The sequence below is a fragment of the Camelus bactrianus genome, chromosome 5, assembly GCF_048773025.1.
Source record: "Camelus bactrianus isolate YW-2024 breed Bactrian camel chromosome 5, ASM4877302v1, whole genome shotgun sequence".
NCBI lineage: Eukaryota > Metazoa > Chordata > Mammalia > Artiodactyla > Camelidae > Camelus > Camelus bactrianus.
The window spans coordinates 57,516,665-57,533,241 of record NC_133543.1 but is presented as its reverse complement, the minus strand read 5'-3'; the positions used below and the strand labels follow the sequence as shown (position 1 = coordinate 57,533,241).

General features: G+C 30.8%; 1 protein-coding gene across 1 annotated transcript in view; it reads right to left on the bottom strand.

Annotated features, from left to right (window-relative positions):
- Window positions 1-16,577, bottom strand: part of AGPS (alkylglycerone phosphate synthase) — a 119,878-nt gene that overhangs the window by 80,839 nt on the left and 22,462 nt on the right. The window contains exons 2-7 of the mRNA XM_010959957.3: window positions 11,536-11,625; window positions 8,964-9,054; window positions 6,892-7,012; window positions 6,723-6,797; window positions 2,420-2,491; window positions 800-879 (exon numbers count right to left, since the gene is read on the bottom strand). Coding sequence (XP_010958259.2) covers window positions 800-879; window positions 2,420-2,491; window positions 6,723-6,797; window positions 6,892-7,012; window positions 8,964-9,054; window positions 11,536-11,625 — 529 coding nt within the window. The remainder of the gene's footprint in view (window positions 1-799; window positions 880-2,419; window positions 2,492-6,722; window positions 6,798-6,891; window positions 7,013-8,963; window positions 9,055-11,535; window positions 11,626-16,577) is intronic.

Below are 16,577 nucleotides of genomic sequence, written 5' to 3'. Positions count from 1 at the left end.
GATAATATGGTGAGAAAGTGTCCTTTTTAAAATAAATACACAAGAAATATTTGGGTGTAAAGTAGCATACTATCAGAATTTGCTTTAAAAATATTAGAGAAGAAAAGATAAAGCCAATAAGACAAAATGTTAATAATTATTTACTCCAGAGAATAAGAATAATATTCTCTCTATTTTAATGCTTGAAAACATTTTAAATTAATAAAATAAATAAATTAAAAAATTTTTATTATAATAAAGGAATATGTAACCGGGAATATTGTTGAGTATACAAAGATTAAGTTCATATCCAAATTAAAATTTTAACATGGCACAAAGGCAAACTTTTGGACCACAGTGAGTCAAAAGTTTAAAAAATAATCCTAGAATTTGTTAGTCCATTATTAACTTTAAGTTAATACTAAAATTAATTAGCTTCTCCATTCTTCCAAAAGCAAAAATGCAACAGTATTAGTAAAAATTTGGGGAAAAAGTAAGTCCTAGTGATTCAAATTAACATTAACTAATATTATTTGCTTTTTAACAATACAAATCAGGTCAACTATTGTATCAATATTCCAATCCATCCTTCTCAAATTGCCAATTTCACATGTCAATTTGATAGAATCCATCAAGATATATAACAGAGTAAGAGTGAACTTAGCTTTTGAAGATCTGAAGACAAAGGTAAAATGCTATGATGAAAAAAATTTAAAACAAAATGGACAATATACCTTTTTAAAAATAACTAAGACTGAGCCATAAAGACAATTTTTAAAACCAAATGTTATCTTCAAATACATTTTCAATTATTATATACCATTTGTGAAGTGTCCAAAGAAATAATTGTTCTTGTCTCATCTGCAGGACACATCAGGCCACATGAAACATTTGTTCCTCCTGCCAAAAGAGGAAACAATAACTATGCTTAAATATCTTATTTTTAGCTACATTTCTAGGGTAAATCCCTAATACAAAATATACAGATAGGCCCGCTAGGAAATATTACCTATTTCTACTTTGCAAAATGTAATTTGCAAATACTAACATACTAAAAGCAAACTTACCTTTATTTTATGGTGCATGCCAAAATGAAGAAATATTATGGAGCTGAAAGCAATGGGATATGGCTCCATCCCCTGGGCACACGCAAGTGAAGCCCCTAGCAATTTGTGGAACTCCAAAAACATGATTAGAAAAGTTCTAATCTAATGATTACTGTTGACAGATAGCTCAAAAGAAAAAATACTCATCCTATACAACTAGAGATACCATTACCTCCTTATTTATGAGGTTCATTGGTCATTTAAAATATTATATACTTATACAAATAGGCTTTAATAAATTAGAATATAAACAAGTTAAAACTGCCCAGATTACATAATATTCAAAAACAAATTTATATGTTCTTTGCTGAAAAGTGACTTTAATATAGAATAAGTAATACATAGAAGAATTTAAACAATGTATCACTGTTTTCCTTTAACATTTATTGTCAAAGGAAAAATGGTTTTTTGATACCAAAACAGAACAATACAGTGTTCTCAGGTCTTAACTAGATCTGTATCATCATACAGCAGAATAAACTTTTAACTGGCACTTCCATATATTTTTGGATAGAACACATGTGGCAGTCACCTTGAAAACAAGGTAAGAATTTATAGAGGGTGCTGATCTAAAAGGTTCCACTTAATTTTACAAGGTAAGACAATGTTAAGAACATGCCTGTGATTAGTAACCACTATATGCTTGTTAAAGTCATTTGAAATAAAAAAAAATATTTCATTAAAAGTGGCATTGTAATGCATTTTTTGTACAAATTCAACAAAGTATCAGCTGAAGACAGTATCTGGAACTTCTAATTTGCAGGGGTCCCATTTCCAGTCCATCAATGCCAATTCAGTCAGTGAAGGCAATTTTCTTTGGCTTGTGTAAGTTGTTCAAACAATGTGGTTGATGAATGATCAAGAGGGATTAAATTTGTCTTATAATGTAAAATAATTTTAGTTTTCAGTAATGAAAGATATTATTGATTTGGTCATCACTGTCCTGGTTGATCTTTTATGCTGAATAGCACTCCTTCTCAAAGGTTTATGTTGGTTATAGTTAGCCTTTGAAAAATAATATTCTCTCTATTAAGATAAAGGTTAAAAAGTAATTACTAAAGGAGGAACATTTTCTTATTTAGGCATTAAGTCATAGCTTCAAATTAGGATCCATATGGAAAAGAAGCCATGGACCAAGGGTAAATCTTGTCTCAAGCAGCTTAGGTAGATCTATTCAGAACAGAAATGAGCAGCCTAAAACAATTTTTCAAAATAACCATATCATAATTATAAGAATGTTTGTTTTCAGTGGGATAGCACAAATGTTTAAAATACAAATATTTTAAATAAATCAAATTTACATCATATTAAAGTTTAAAAGGCACAATACCTACCACCAATTGGTATGATACAAAGGTTATATTTGCACGCTAGATTCACAATCTTAACTACATCATCATGACATGCTGTTGAAAAAAGGGAAAATAAATTAATCACAGGGTCATGAATAAAATCTGAGTAACCCTGCAATTCAAGAATCTACAAAGTTCTTTAGTGTCTAAACTTTTCCTTCATTTATTCACTTATTAACACATTAAGTAGCTATATTAAAGCAGTTTATTATCTTTTTAACTTTTCATTTTAAATAATTTCATACTTTAAAAAAGTTGCAAAAATGGTACAGAGACTTTCCTTCACTCAGTAACTGCAAATATTAATATCTTATGTAACTACAAAGATCAAAACCAAGCAATTGACACTGATACAATACTACTGATTAATCAACAGACTATATTAAAATTTGCCAATTGTTCCACTAATGTCCTCTTTTGTGGGCCAGGATCTTACACTGCATTTTAGTTGTCATGTCTCCTTAGCCTCCTTTAATCTGAAATAGCTCCTTAGTCTATCTTCTGACTTTAACACTTCTGAAGAGCACTGGTCAGTTATTTCATAGAATGTCCCTCAATTTGGGTTTGCTTGTTTCCTTATGATTAAATTCAGGTTATACATTTCAGCAGGAATTCCACAGAAGTAAAGTGCCTTTATCAGCACATTATATCTGGAAGGCACATGATGGAGACAAGTCTCATTTCTGGTAATATTAACTTCCATCATTTAGTTATACAGTACAGTCATCTCTCACTATCCACAGGGAATTGGTTCTAGTATCCCCACAGATACCAAATTCTGGGAATCTCAGGTCCCTTAAGGAAAATGGAATAGTATTTGCATATAACCTATGTGCATCCTTCTGTATACTTTAAATCGTCTCTAGATCACTTATAATATCTGATACAATATAAATGCTATGTCAATAGTTGTAAATACAATGTAAATGCTATGTAAGCAGTTGCTGGCATGTGGCCTTTCTGGATTTTTTTTTCCCAAATACTTCTGAACAGTATTGGTTGAATCTACAGATACAGAACTCTCGGATATGAAGGGCCAACTGTCAGGTTTCTCCATACAGGAACATAATAATTAACGAGAATCTTATGGGGAGATACTTAGACTACATAAATAAGACGTTTCTCATACTTTCACCCACTAATTTTCACATCCACTGATGATTATTGTTTTTTAAACAAAATTTTAATTATATGTAATACACTACATATGAGTTTCTTTCTACTGTACACAATTGAAGGGTATTCTTCAGCGTAAAAGTTACGTAAATAATAAAAACCTGACTGCAGAAGACTTAAATACCAAGCAAGAGGTGCTAAGACTCAATTTGACTAGCAATAGGGAATTAAGGAGCAGAACAATGTGGCAAATAGAGTGTTTTAGAAAGATCAATCTCCTGACAGATTACTAAATAGCACAGAGAAAAAAGATATGAAGCAAAGAAACCATGCAAAAATCAAATATTACTTGCTTAGGATGAGAAATAAGGATACAAAGGAAAATATACAAATATACTCATTTATGAAAGTAAACTACTGTTCTATTAAAGTTGTAATTATCATTTCTCAAGTTTTCTTAAAGCTAGGAATATGTCATTTACATCATTCCAAATTTAATAAAAATCCATTTTCAAACTTTCAGATTAAGCTTATAAAAGCTTACTGTTTGTGGTAAAAATTTTTAATAAATGGAATACTAGATCATTAATAATTAATAAAATACCCAAAGATGTCTGTTAAAAACCTTTAACAAAGTAAAGCTATTTCTAGGCGTATCACCTAATCAGAAGCTTTCTGACCATGTTATCTGACACAACAGCACTCCCTCATCCCACCGCCCACACTATTTGTGCTCCATCTTTTTACTGTGTCTTATTTTTCTTTATATCATTTATCACCATTCAACACATTAAATATTTATTTACTGTTCTGTCTCCCTGCATCAATTTAATTATATAGCACCTGAGAATAGGGATTTTTGTTTTGTTCACTGCCTATCTTCAATACCTCAGAACAGTACCTAGCATGTATTTTCACAGGACTAAAGTTTCAGTATTTAAACTGCTGAAAATAATGCATAAATACCAAATTAAATAATTGAAGTATTGCTAAAGGAGACTTTAGTTTTATAAATATACTTATCACAGACAACATATAATGTACAAGTAACTACTTGTCCAAATTAAAGGTAGAAATAGCCACACTGTGTAAAGGTCACAATGGTGGCAAATCCTGGTTTAAGGATGACTCTAAATCAGGAAAGTTACATATATTATAAGTTCTTACTCTTAGACAAGCCCTCGGCATTCTATTAAAGCAACATGTAGAATTCAGATTCAGATCACAGACAGACTTAAAGACATCCACAATGATAGATTTCCTAGGTATGTATGTATCTACCTGGTGTATAATATTCAGACTGCAAGATGAGAAAGCCACCCCTACTCTATGGAATACCACATTGTCTCAAATTGCCATATTCTCTCAAAACTTGCCCTCATGAAAGAAAAACTTGAACTTTATTACCAATAGGAAGTTTACATTAAAGTTAATCAGAGGCCTCAGTGAATTGACAGCCTGCTGGAAAACAAACTATTTATCCAAGAAGTCTTTATACTAGAAGATTCAACAGATTAAAATTACAAACTTGATTCAGGCACCAATGCACTACTCATATAAATTCCTGAAGTATGGAACAAGATGGCAAAGAGAATACTTTAGAAAAATTCACCTGTCAACAGTTTATGGGAGACTCGGAGGGCAAAAAACTCGAGGTATATGAACTGTTAGAGCTATTGAAAAAATCCAGATATGCACTGATAAGGGCCTGAATTGGAAATTGGGATGGGGAAAAAAAAAAAAAGGAAGGCCAAGATTGTGAGAGAACTCACCAAATGGGAAGAATCTGACAGAGCAAAGAAACTTCTGTGTAGCAACTAACATTATATGTTTCCTAAATCTGGGCTTTTAAAAATATTTGGATTTCTTTAAGACATATATTTCCATTATGGTAATCACTAGTATTTTAATATTCAGACACATAACGAAAATATCTGGAAAGCATTCTTGAAAGTTCTACTCAAGATATATAAAAGGATAGTCTATTAGGTTTCTTATGGGAAATGAAAATTGAGAAATTTCCTTTCATTTTTTTCTAGTAAAAAATGGAATGAATCTTCCTCAAATCTTGGTAAAGAAGTAGCCTAAAGCTACTAAAAACCAGGCAGGCAAAACAAAAGTATTTCTCCTGTAGAGAATATCTTTCTTTTTGGGGGGAATGGCTAAATTTCTATACTAAATGAACATAGAAAAAAAAGACCTATTTCATAACTATTCCAAATACACAGAACAATATACATCACAAATACCAGGAAAGTAATTTCATCCTAACTACAAATGCTCCTGCATTTTCTTCCTATGTATGTCACCGTCCCTCCTATCCCTAAATTAAAGTAGGATTTTTCCCTGAGATACTCCTTGCAAAGGAAAAGGATCATATCTAAGAATTGAGAGTCCATGAATGAAGCCATTTTTTGAAAAATAAAATACCCCATATACTACTTTTATGAAATCTGTAAAGGAAAAAGAGTCAGAAGATCAATAGAATTTTTTAAAAAGGTAATTATGGACAGTAAGTAACAATATAACTATTCCGTTTTAAATTTCTGCTAAAAGATGCTTATAAAAAAACCATATATATAATATAGGGCCTAGTCATCAGCAAGAGCAAAATAACAACAGAAACCTTATCAACCCTATAGCTCAAGCCAAATTCCTAAATGAAATTAATTTCTCAAAGTTTAATTATTTATATCAAAGACAATATGTGTATTAAAAAACCTGTTTCCCCATTTGAACACCATATATTTTAGCACACAATTTGATAACAAATTACTATTATTAATTTTCAGTAATCAGTTATGTTAATTAAGTTTCTATACATCTGAATATATCATTGATTGATAATAATTTCATTAAATTTTCATATTAACCAAAAATATATTTTTCTACTGACCTCCCAAAATGTTTACATTTTAAATGAAGACTTAATCATTAAAAACAAAATCAATCATTAAAGTCAACCATTAAGGGTGATCAGACCAAGAAAGAATTATATGACCTTTATTAAACTCTAAAAAAATATTTTTTATATTTTTAAACATATTTTAAAATATTTTCTCCATGTTTTACACAGTATACAGTTAAAAAGCACATATTTCCAGAACTAAATTTACTTAAGATTTAACAATACTAAATTAATGATACAAAGAAAAAAAAAAGAACTTACTTGGCCATAAAACTATATCAGGAATTCGCTGAAACATTCCTTCCCTGAGCAAAAATATCTCATGAAGACAATGACCTGTTTTGTCATTAAAAAAGAAAATGTAAAAACATCATAAGTTATAGGACATTTGAAAATTAAAAATAAATAGCACTTATATAAAGTTGCTTACCATGAGCTCTAAATACTCGATCATCTGCTTCTTGTGAATATGAAATATTAGTTTCTTTAAGGTCATGAAGAAAATCTTCACTTACAATAGAAGGAGGTGTATCACTAGGATTTAAGGATGCCTAGAAAATAAAAGTGGTTTCTTTGACTTATTTCTAGAAAATAAATTTTGAATACCTATGCTAGGGAGAATGACTATAAAATGTAAATTTTTTTTACATCCAAACTAACACAGAAGCATAGGAAAATTACAAATATTACATATGCGCATCAACCTTGTGACAATAACAAAGTACAAATGGTCTGGTTAACCACATTCTGTAACATAAGTCATAAAAGCCTTATGTTTTCTCTTTTGCCTCTATGTCCCAGCTTTTCATTATTTCTAAAGATTACAATCAGGAACAAGGAGAATAGCCAATTCTCAAAAATCTTCAACTTTAGACTAGGGACACTGGGGGAAAGATACTTAACTTTTGCATTATCTACATTTTTACCTGTAGATAAAATGTATCATTTCCTTTTATCATTTTTAAATGATCAGCCAAAAGCCTCACAATAAGTAATGAACCCATTTTTACAGGATTGCTTTAAAACTCACAACATAATTACAAACTTGATACTTAATTTCAGCTAACAGGTAACTTGAAAAGTAAATCTTCCAACTTTTTAAAGATAAGTCACCCAACTTCTGTGAGCCTTGGCTTCTTCATCCGTTAAATGAGATTATCACCATCAAATTTATACTACCATAAGGAAGGAGTGTTAAATGTGCTAATTTTTGTGAAAAGCTCCTATTATCAAGCCTAACAAATAGGAAGAGTTCTATAAATGACTAACCAAATCAAATCTGCTATGAAAAGAAAAGCTGTAATATAGTATTTGGAAAAAAGAAAATGTAAGAATGTGTAAATATATGATATTTACATAGTCTTTCAGTATCTTATTAATGTTCTATACTTAATATTCATTATATAATAAATATTGCTTGAGTGTGTGCTATAGGACCCTGGCGATACAGCAGTGAGTTAAACAGCAAAAAAAAATCTTGACCTCATAGAATTAACCCTCTAGTAGAAGGAAATGACTAAAAGAACCTCAACAAAACATACAGATTAGTATTTTGTTACATTATTGAAAATTGAAGGGGCTCAAAAACAGAAAAACAAAAGGTGCTTGTAAAACTGGTGAAATTTCTGAATATGGTATGTAGACTGCATCAGTGCCAAAAAAGGTAATCACAAACAGTCAAAACAGAAAAAGAATTAGGAAACAGAAAAGATCTTTAAAGAAAAGAGTTAAAAGAATTTGGTTTGGGAGGGGTAGGAATTAGTTGTGCAGCCTAATTAATACTAGAATAAAACGTATCCTGTGGATTTATAAATAAACCAAACAAGCACTCACTGAATACCTACATCCTTAATAATATGTTGGATATAGTGGAGAATATAGTATAAGCCATAGTCCCTGCACTTACAGAAGTTATACTCAGCTAGAGGGATATGCAGAATACCATGCCATAGTAAGTAATAAGAATGAATAATAAAAATCATAATTATATAAAGAAATGCTAACTATTTCATTAGTTTAATATATATACAATTTAAAGTTTTCTAATCCCCCTTTCAGAATAGTGATACTACATGAGAAAACTAAAATTCTGTATCAGTCATGTCTTCATCAAATTTTTATTTTCAATCTTCAAATATTCTAAATATTTTGATATTAGATGTAACATTACATTTTTATTTTAAATTATTCTATACTAATGTTAGGTTATTGTCAGTCCATTACATAACCTAAAAATAGCAGCAACTTAGTGTTCTCACAGAATTAATTCATTTGAACTTCACCACTACCTGTGAGACACAGAATAGACAGTTATTATTTTCACTTCTCCAATTAGGATAACTGAGGTTCAAAGAGGATTAAAAATTTGCCTGATAGATCTCAGATAAATTCTGAGATTAGGTCTAGATCTGGGATGCTAAAAAAAAAAAGAAAAAAAATCACCCCTAGAAAGCCTACAAGGTCAGTACAACTAGTAAACTTCTTAACTTCTTATTTGCTTACTTTAGAGGTAGTTTTATGCTCCAGACTTGCTCCAAGGGTATTTTGGATCCACTCTTTAAAAGTTGGCAAAATCATGCCACTAAGAGGGTACCTAAGGTAAAAAGAAGGTAAAATATTAAAGTATCTTCATTTAAATTCAAATCTTGGGTTCTGCTTCTAGTAATGGTCAAGCAGTTCCTATCAAACCAACTCTCCCACACATAACTATAAGCTCTGGAAAAAAACAAAACAAAGAAAACCCAACTATTTGAGGGCAGTATAGATAGCCAAAAAGCAGGCAAAAATTAGGGGTAAGGGAGTATGATAGACTTGGAAGAAAGAAACTGCACTACATGAGTTTCCAGTTTTGTTTTATTTTTTTAAACAGGTTTTAGCCTGAGGGAAAGCCCCAGCTAGTACCACAAAAGAAAAGAAGAATGCAGAAAACCTACAATCTTCCTGGCTTGAAAAAGCACTGAACACAGCATCTGGAAAGAGTACAGTAAAATCACACAAAAGATGTCAGTCAGAGAGGGACCTATATATAAACACTGTCCAAATCTCTGGCTGACTCTGAATTACACATGCATGGAGCAGACTCTAAGCAGCATAGCTAAGCTTAAAAGAACTGAACAGACAATTTAGCTGCGCACCACCACAGAAGGAAACTTGAGATCAGTCAAGTTAATTGTTCGATTAAAAAAAAAAAAAAAAAGCTGCTTCAGAAGAATATAACAGAATCCAGTTTCTACCATACCCAGTTTCTACAACATATCATTAACAATGTCCAAGACACACTTCAAAATTACTAGGATGAACAAATAAGAAAGCATGTACTAAGTAAGCATTGTAGGACACATAGAATTGGTATTATAATATGATTTCTGTTATTAAGAAACTTACAGCCTGGTTTGGTCAAAGCTACAAAGTCATTTAATTTGTAGAGTAAACATATGGGCAGGAAACATGTAACTTTTACCAGAAAGCTAAATGCCCATACCAATTGCTGAAACAGGACAACTACTGAATAGATCTCTACCATGACTGAAAATTGGTTTGAGAACTTTAAGAATTATTTTTGTTGTAAAATATAAGGTGAAATCAATTTACCACCTTTCCTTAAGACTGAAGTATACTATATTACAGAAGATACAAAACCAGAGCAAAGTTTCAAGACCAATGAAACCACTCTAATGGAAAGAAAATTCTGTGAACATAAATATCCAAGAAGGCAGTGCACATCAGAATTTAAGGTGACGAAAGACAACCTCTCCATATACAAGTTTCTAGTATATGAGATATTGTTCTGTTTAAAACATAAAACACTCAACATTTAGAACACTGGCAAATTTAATTTCAACTAGAAATTCCTTCTACACGAATTAATTTCTCAACTAAGCTTCCATCAACATGCTGCCCAGCCACACTAAAGGATGGGAATGAGAAAGCAGAGAATATTTTTCCAATAAAAAAGCAAATGTGAAATATATATCTTCATACCTTTATTTAAATTAGTTACTAATTACTATTCTTGAGGTTTTATCTCAGGTACAAAGTACATTTAAGTAAAAAAAAAAAAAAAATATATATATATATATATATGGCAAAGAAATAGAATTTCTCCAAAGAAATAAAACTTTCCTTGTTGATATTTCAATATATTAACATACCATGTAAGTTAAAAAAATATAGTAATGCCTAATACATAAGTCAAAGTGCAATACTGGAACAGATTCATGATATAGCTAATCCAAATTTTTACCTAGTCTCACTTTTTATATTTATTTTTAGAGCTAGCATTCAAGTATTATACATTTGTACTCAACGCCCTCTCAAGTTATATCAAAATTCAATAGACAAACCCAAAATACCAGTTCTGGCTGGGTCAGTGTTGCTAAAAATCTACTAAGAACTGGTTTTACAATTCCACCTGCATTTGGAACAGTAACAATACACATATTCTTTAGAATTCTTATCAACACATTACCAAAAATATCTTAGAAAGTGAGTTATCACACAATGATTGATCTTTCTTATCACTTCTGCCCTACTAGAGCTCAGAAAACTAATTTTAAAAATACTGTTTATATTCACACAGACCTTCCATAATAACCCAACCCAAATTAAATTCCCAGTCTTAAACATGGAGTTACTTTGAACAAGCCAATGTTGTGGGGATTGGGTGGTGGGTTAACTATAGGCATTTTGGATCCTGATTCAAACAAACTACCTATAAAATGACATTTTTTTCAGACAATTAGAGAAATGTGAATGTGAACTGGATAATCAGATACTATAAAATTTCTGTTATTTGGGGGAGTATGATAATGGTATTATATAAATGGTTAGGTCCTTATTTTTTAAGGGATACGTACGTAATTATTTAGAAGTAACATGACAATGTCAGAATTTGATATCCAACAGAAAAAGAAAAGCAATTATGGAAAAATGTTAACTTTTCAATCAAGGGAGGAGTCATTATATTATCCTATTTTTATGTATGTCTACTATTTACTGTTATATTTATTATTTATGTTTAAAATTTTGCATAGAAAGAGAAAAAAAGGAATAAAACAAAGAATAAACTAGTTACCTTTTCCCAGTCAACTCAACTTGTCCTTTCTTATTGAAGAAAAACTTGGAATCATTATATCCCCATCCATTCCATTTCATAACTTCTTGCCTAGTAACAGAAAAAAATATATAAATGAGATCTATGGTAGGCATCTCAAAACTGAATAGTGTATATTTGACTATTAACTTTCACAATCATTTAAAAGACCTTAGCCCACTAATATGTTGTTTTAAATAAAATTAATACATATCAAGATGTCTATATATCAATATTTCTAAATATAGAATCACTCTGATAAGCAGCATCTGCTTCATAAAGGGCTACGATCACTAAATTTAATGCATTCAAAGGAAAAAGACAGAAAGAAGAACAAAGGAGAAAAATATTCTTAGAGTATAAGTATGCTTCATTTTGTACCTGGTGCAAGTCTACATTACAGGATGGCCTAAAAATTTTGCAATCAAAATTCACTTGAACAGAAACCAAATGTTTGCATATATTAGAAAAACCACAACTATTAATCTTCTGCTATGATGAAAAAGACCAATTTACAAAGTAGGTTCACTAGCAATGACACTACTAGTAGTAGGCACTTTTAATAAAGTAGATTAAAAATCTGAGTGCTGGATTTACATTCTAAATCTTTCAATTTCCATGTAAATACCAACAACTACCTTGACCTACATACTAACATTAATATTAAGTTAATGACCATACCAGTTTTCAGTGTTCAAAAATAACGTTACTTTTAATTTCCAAAATGCCAGTATTTCACAGTCTTAAACATCATTTTCATCAAAATCAATGACTCACTCATTCAATTTTACACATTACAGAAGAATTAGGTCCATGCAGAACACAATTAGCGACCACATTAAAGTACCGTTTCAGCATTTATTACATATATTAGCATGATGTCCTAGTATATTTGGGCTACTGAAGTAAACTGATGGTGAATATTCTTATTGCAAATTCAATGATGTAGTTTATGATGAAAATACCTGCAGAAAACTCTTCTCTATGCATAAAGTTATTTGCTGCATTAAAATTTCAAAATTCATCACAAGAAAAAAAACCTATAACTGTGTGGTAATGAATGTTAACTAGACTTACAGCAATCAATTCACAATATATACAAATATTGAATCATTATGTTGTACACCTGAAACTAATACAACGTTACACGTCAATTTTACCTCAATTTTTTAAAAAAATTCAAAATAAACAAAAAAAACAAAAATATGCTCATTAGAAAGTTTTAATTCTCCTTAATTCTCAAGGAAGAAAATGACAACTGAAAACAAATTTTTTATTACAATCATTAATTCTTCTTCCAGTTCAAAGGCTTTTCAAACAAGTGGAACACTAACATGATAACAACTGAACCAAATACAGGTCATTAATTGTGCACTGAAATCCCTGTCAATGCATAAAATTATGAAAAAAGAAAGTAGGAATGAGCTCTTTTAAATTACAGTTTGCTATCAATAAAAATTATAGTCTCTATACAAAAACAAATTGTTCAAAAACATCTTAAACAGTATCAGTCCAGAGACTGGATTTGTAGATGAGCCTGTGATAAACTATCGCTCGGTATTTTCTTCTAATTTCACATTCCTACCTTACAGTGAAGGAAGGTTTTGGAGGGACCTCTTGTAAAAATCTTTACAGAGAAACCTCATGACTAATGTCACCACTAATACACTTGTTTTCTTAAGTTTATACTTTGTAAAAACAGATTAGGTTATCATCCACTCTGCTTTGTTCATGATTGTTTTCTCTTCACTTTTATGAATATAATTTACCTAATATTTTATTTTCATTATATTTCCATAATAATTTACAAGAGTATATGTGCATTTCAATTAACATCTTTACTTAATATTTTATAATATACACATAAGTTTTTGTATGTGAAACGAATTTTATGAATTAGTAAATTTAAATTTTTATCATGAAGTCTGTACCCTATAAAACAGTAGTTTGGTATTACATAAAATAAATGCAAAAATACCAATATAGTCATTTTGCTTTGGTATTACAATCACTAGGCACAGGGAAATTATCTCAGTACAGATGTTGAATTTGGCATGTTTATATAGCTTAACAATGAGAATCATTTTCCTTAAAATTATGCTTAGAATTTTTAAAAATTACTCCCAGATGGCCTCAAAGTGAAAAGCTAAACCTGATTACATGTGTATACTCTTAACACTTTACAAGAAAAATGAATCAAGATAAGCAGGAAATACCTACTGCTGTACACTAAAAACAAAAAAATTTACATACTCAAAACTCATGAATTTAAATTTTCAGGTGGGTGATATCTTAAAGAACTTCCAAGTTTTCAATTGTAGACTAAGGTAACTTTTTCTCTTTTCATCTCAACTAGAAAATTCTACCTGTGATATGGGCCTTACCATATTTACACCAACTTCTGGAGGCTTTACAGAAGTTGAAATGTAGGCATTTGTAATGCATTTGTGCTTCCAAAAACAGTATTATGTTGCTTAAACAGTATATAATTAAAATCTAGGTTACCCCAAAACCAATCTTCTGATATTTTCAAAGTACCTTATATGTTAAATAAAAAGCAGGCAAGTTTCCCAGGCTTCTGGTTTTAAACTTTATACACAGGTATCCCCTCAAATTACTAATACATTCTATGACACATATTCTGTGGCACTAAACAAAACTGTGTGATTACACTAAACTTTAAAATAACTTCTTATATAGAAGAGTGTAATAAGTACACTGAAGGGCATTATAGCATTAACATTTTAAAAATTAGAGTAAAACTTTACACAGTCATCGAATTCTAAAGCTACAAAGGTCCTTAGAAATCACCCAGTTCAATTGCTCATTTTTCAGATGAAGAAACGTGTATCCAGAGAAGTGCTCATGATTACACAGCTAAGCTAGCTGTGAGCATCAGAATGTGAACTCCCAGTCTGGTGAAGAAGAAGCTCTTTAGAGAGGTAATATTTGAAACCCACTAAGTCATGCTCTCAAGTAACCAAAATGATTTAAAGAAAACTTTTCTTCATCACAGTATTTTTCAAAGCACTATTACATGTTATTATTATAGTCATTATTTTGCACCTGACCTAAAGGGAAACATTTAAAAATCAAGAAATCTGGTTGTGTCAGTAAATCCAATGACTTGTACTTCTTTTATCTATAGGATAATAAATTCTGCCACTCAGAATAATGATCCCAAAGCACTATAAGCACTGAAATGAAGACTGATCAAAGAATCACCAACTTACCATAAGATTCAAATAAAATAATTCAGTTCTCAACTAACCACAGAGATCAACTAATCAGACTGATCTCCCAGACTTTCCAGTTCTTAGAGCTAACAATACCAAATTTAATGTCTTCAAAATACATTCCTCCTCTTGCCAAGAAAAAAGAAAAGCTGTATTGATTTTAGTACACATAAACCAAAAAAAAAAAAACCCCAGTGTTTACACATTTACAAATCTGAGCACAGTACCAAGTAGTGAAAAAGCACATTGTTTTCGCTGGCATAACAAAAGAAAATGGAGACATAAAATAGCATCACACATACACAAGGTGGCAGTATTCTCCCATGATATGTCTGTTCAATAGTCTGCATTCCCCAGTGCTGCTGTCTGCACAATCTTTAACTGAAATGTTAGATCTAGCATTATTTTTTATGAAAACCATGGTATTCCTTTCTTTATTCTTAAAATGGGAAATTTTCACTTTTAAGTCGCTGTATAAACATAGATTAAGAGTCAGATAACTATTCCTCTAATAGTGATAAATTGCATGCATCTTGATGTAAATGCATAGTTTCTACCATTACTATTTCTAATCATGACATTTTTCATTAGAAAATAAAGAAAAGAAAAATGTGATTTAGGCTACTTTTATTCGGTTTAGCAATAAAAAAAATTCAGCTAGCTGATAACTTTTAAAAAATCATTTTTCCAATATAATTCCAATAATCAAAATTCTAATAAAAGATATATCACTACTCAGTTCAGATAAAAACCAAATTTTTATCCATCTTTAGGAAATAGGAATTTTATTTCCTACATAGAAAAACTGAGCAACTGAAATGGCCAAGAAGCTTGACAATTTTATTTTTTCATCATGAATTTAATTAGTCCATGGGCACACTTAACTTTGGTTACTAGTGAGGGTGTTAACATCAGTCAAACTACCTAACTATGATTGATTCTGGAACCCTGATCAAGTTTCTGAACAGGTCAACAAGATAACACCCCCCTGCCCAACAAGATAAGTGTGCTTCTCCTTGCAAAACCTGGACATTATCATGCAACACTTTGAACCTCAACATGAATTTCAATCTTCCCTCAATATCCCCTAAATTAAAACTCTAGTTGCCATAATAAAAACTTGGCCCTTTGGTGTAATAAGCCAATCAGTTTTCTAATTTTATGCAAAGTGACAGTGTAAAGTAGATTAAATGTAAGATTTTAGACACGGAAAATTGTTAGCAAGAACATGGAAAAGAGGAAACAACAAGCATTAACCGGTAAACTGCCCCGCTGAGCAATCATGTGCTGACTCTTCATAGGTAATGCCATTTCTATGACCCAGTTATACAACTCCTAGGTATATATTTGGGAGGAATTCACACTCAGTTCCGTAAGGAAACATGTGTGATATATTCTCTGGAGTATTATTTGTAAGAGTAGCTGGAGGCATCACTAGAGGAATGGATGAATGGTAAGTAAACTCCATGAAATAGTATGCAGCAATCAGAAGAACTGAGATAGACAGATATAAATACAGGAACGTGAAGAAATTTCACGAACAGTGGTGAACACAAAAGGAGAAACAATACAATCTATAGCATAATATAATTTAAGCAAGTTAAAAATACACTAAATAAAACTGCATACTTTATAAAACATATGTATATATATTCAAGAACATTCATGGGTGCCCATGGGAGGGGGCAGATGGGATTAGAAATCAGAGATTGAGGAAATAAAAATAAAGGAGGACCCACATTTGTTCATAGGCAAATGCTATGAACTAAGTCTGATTACCACAACTCT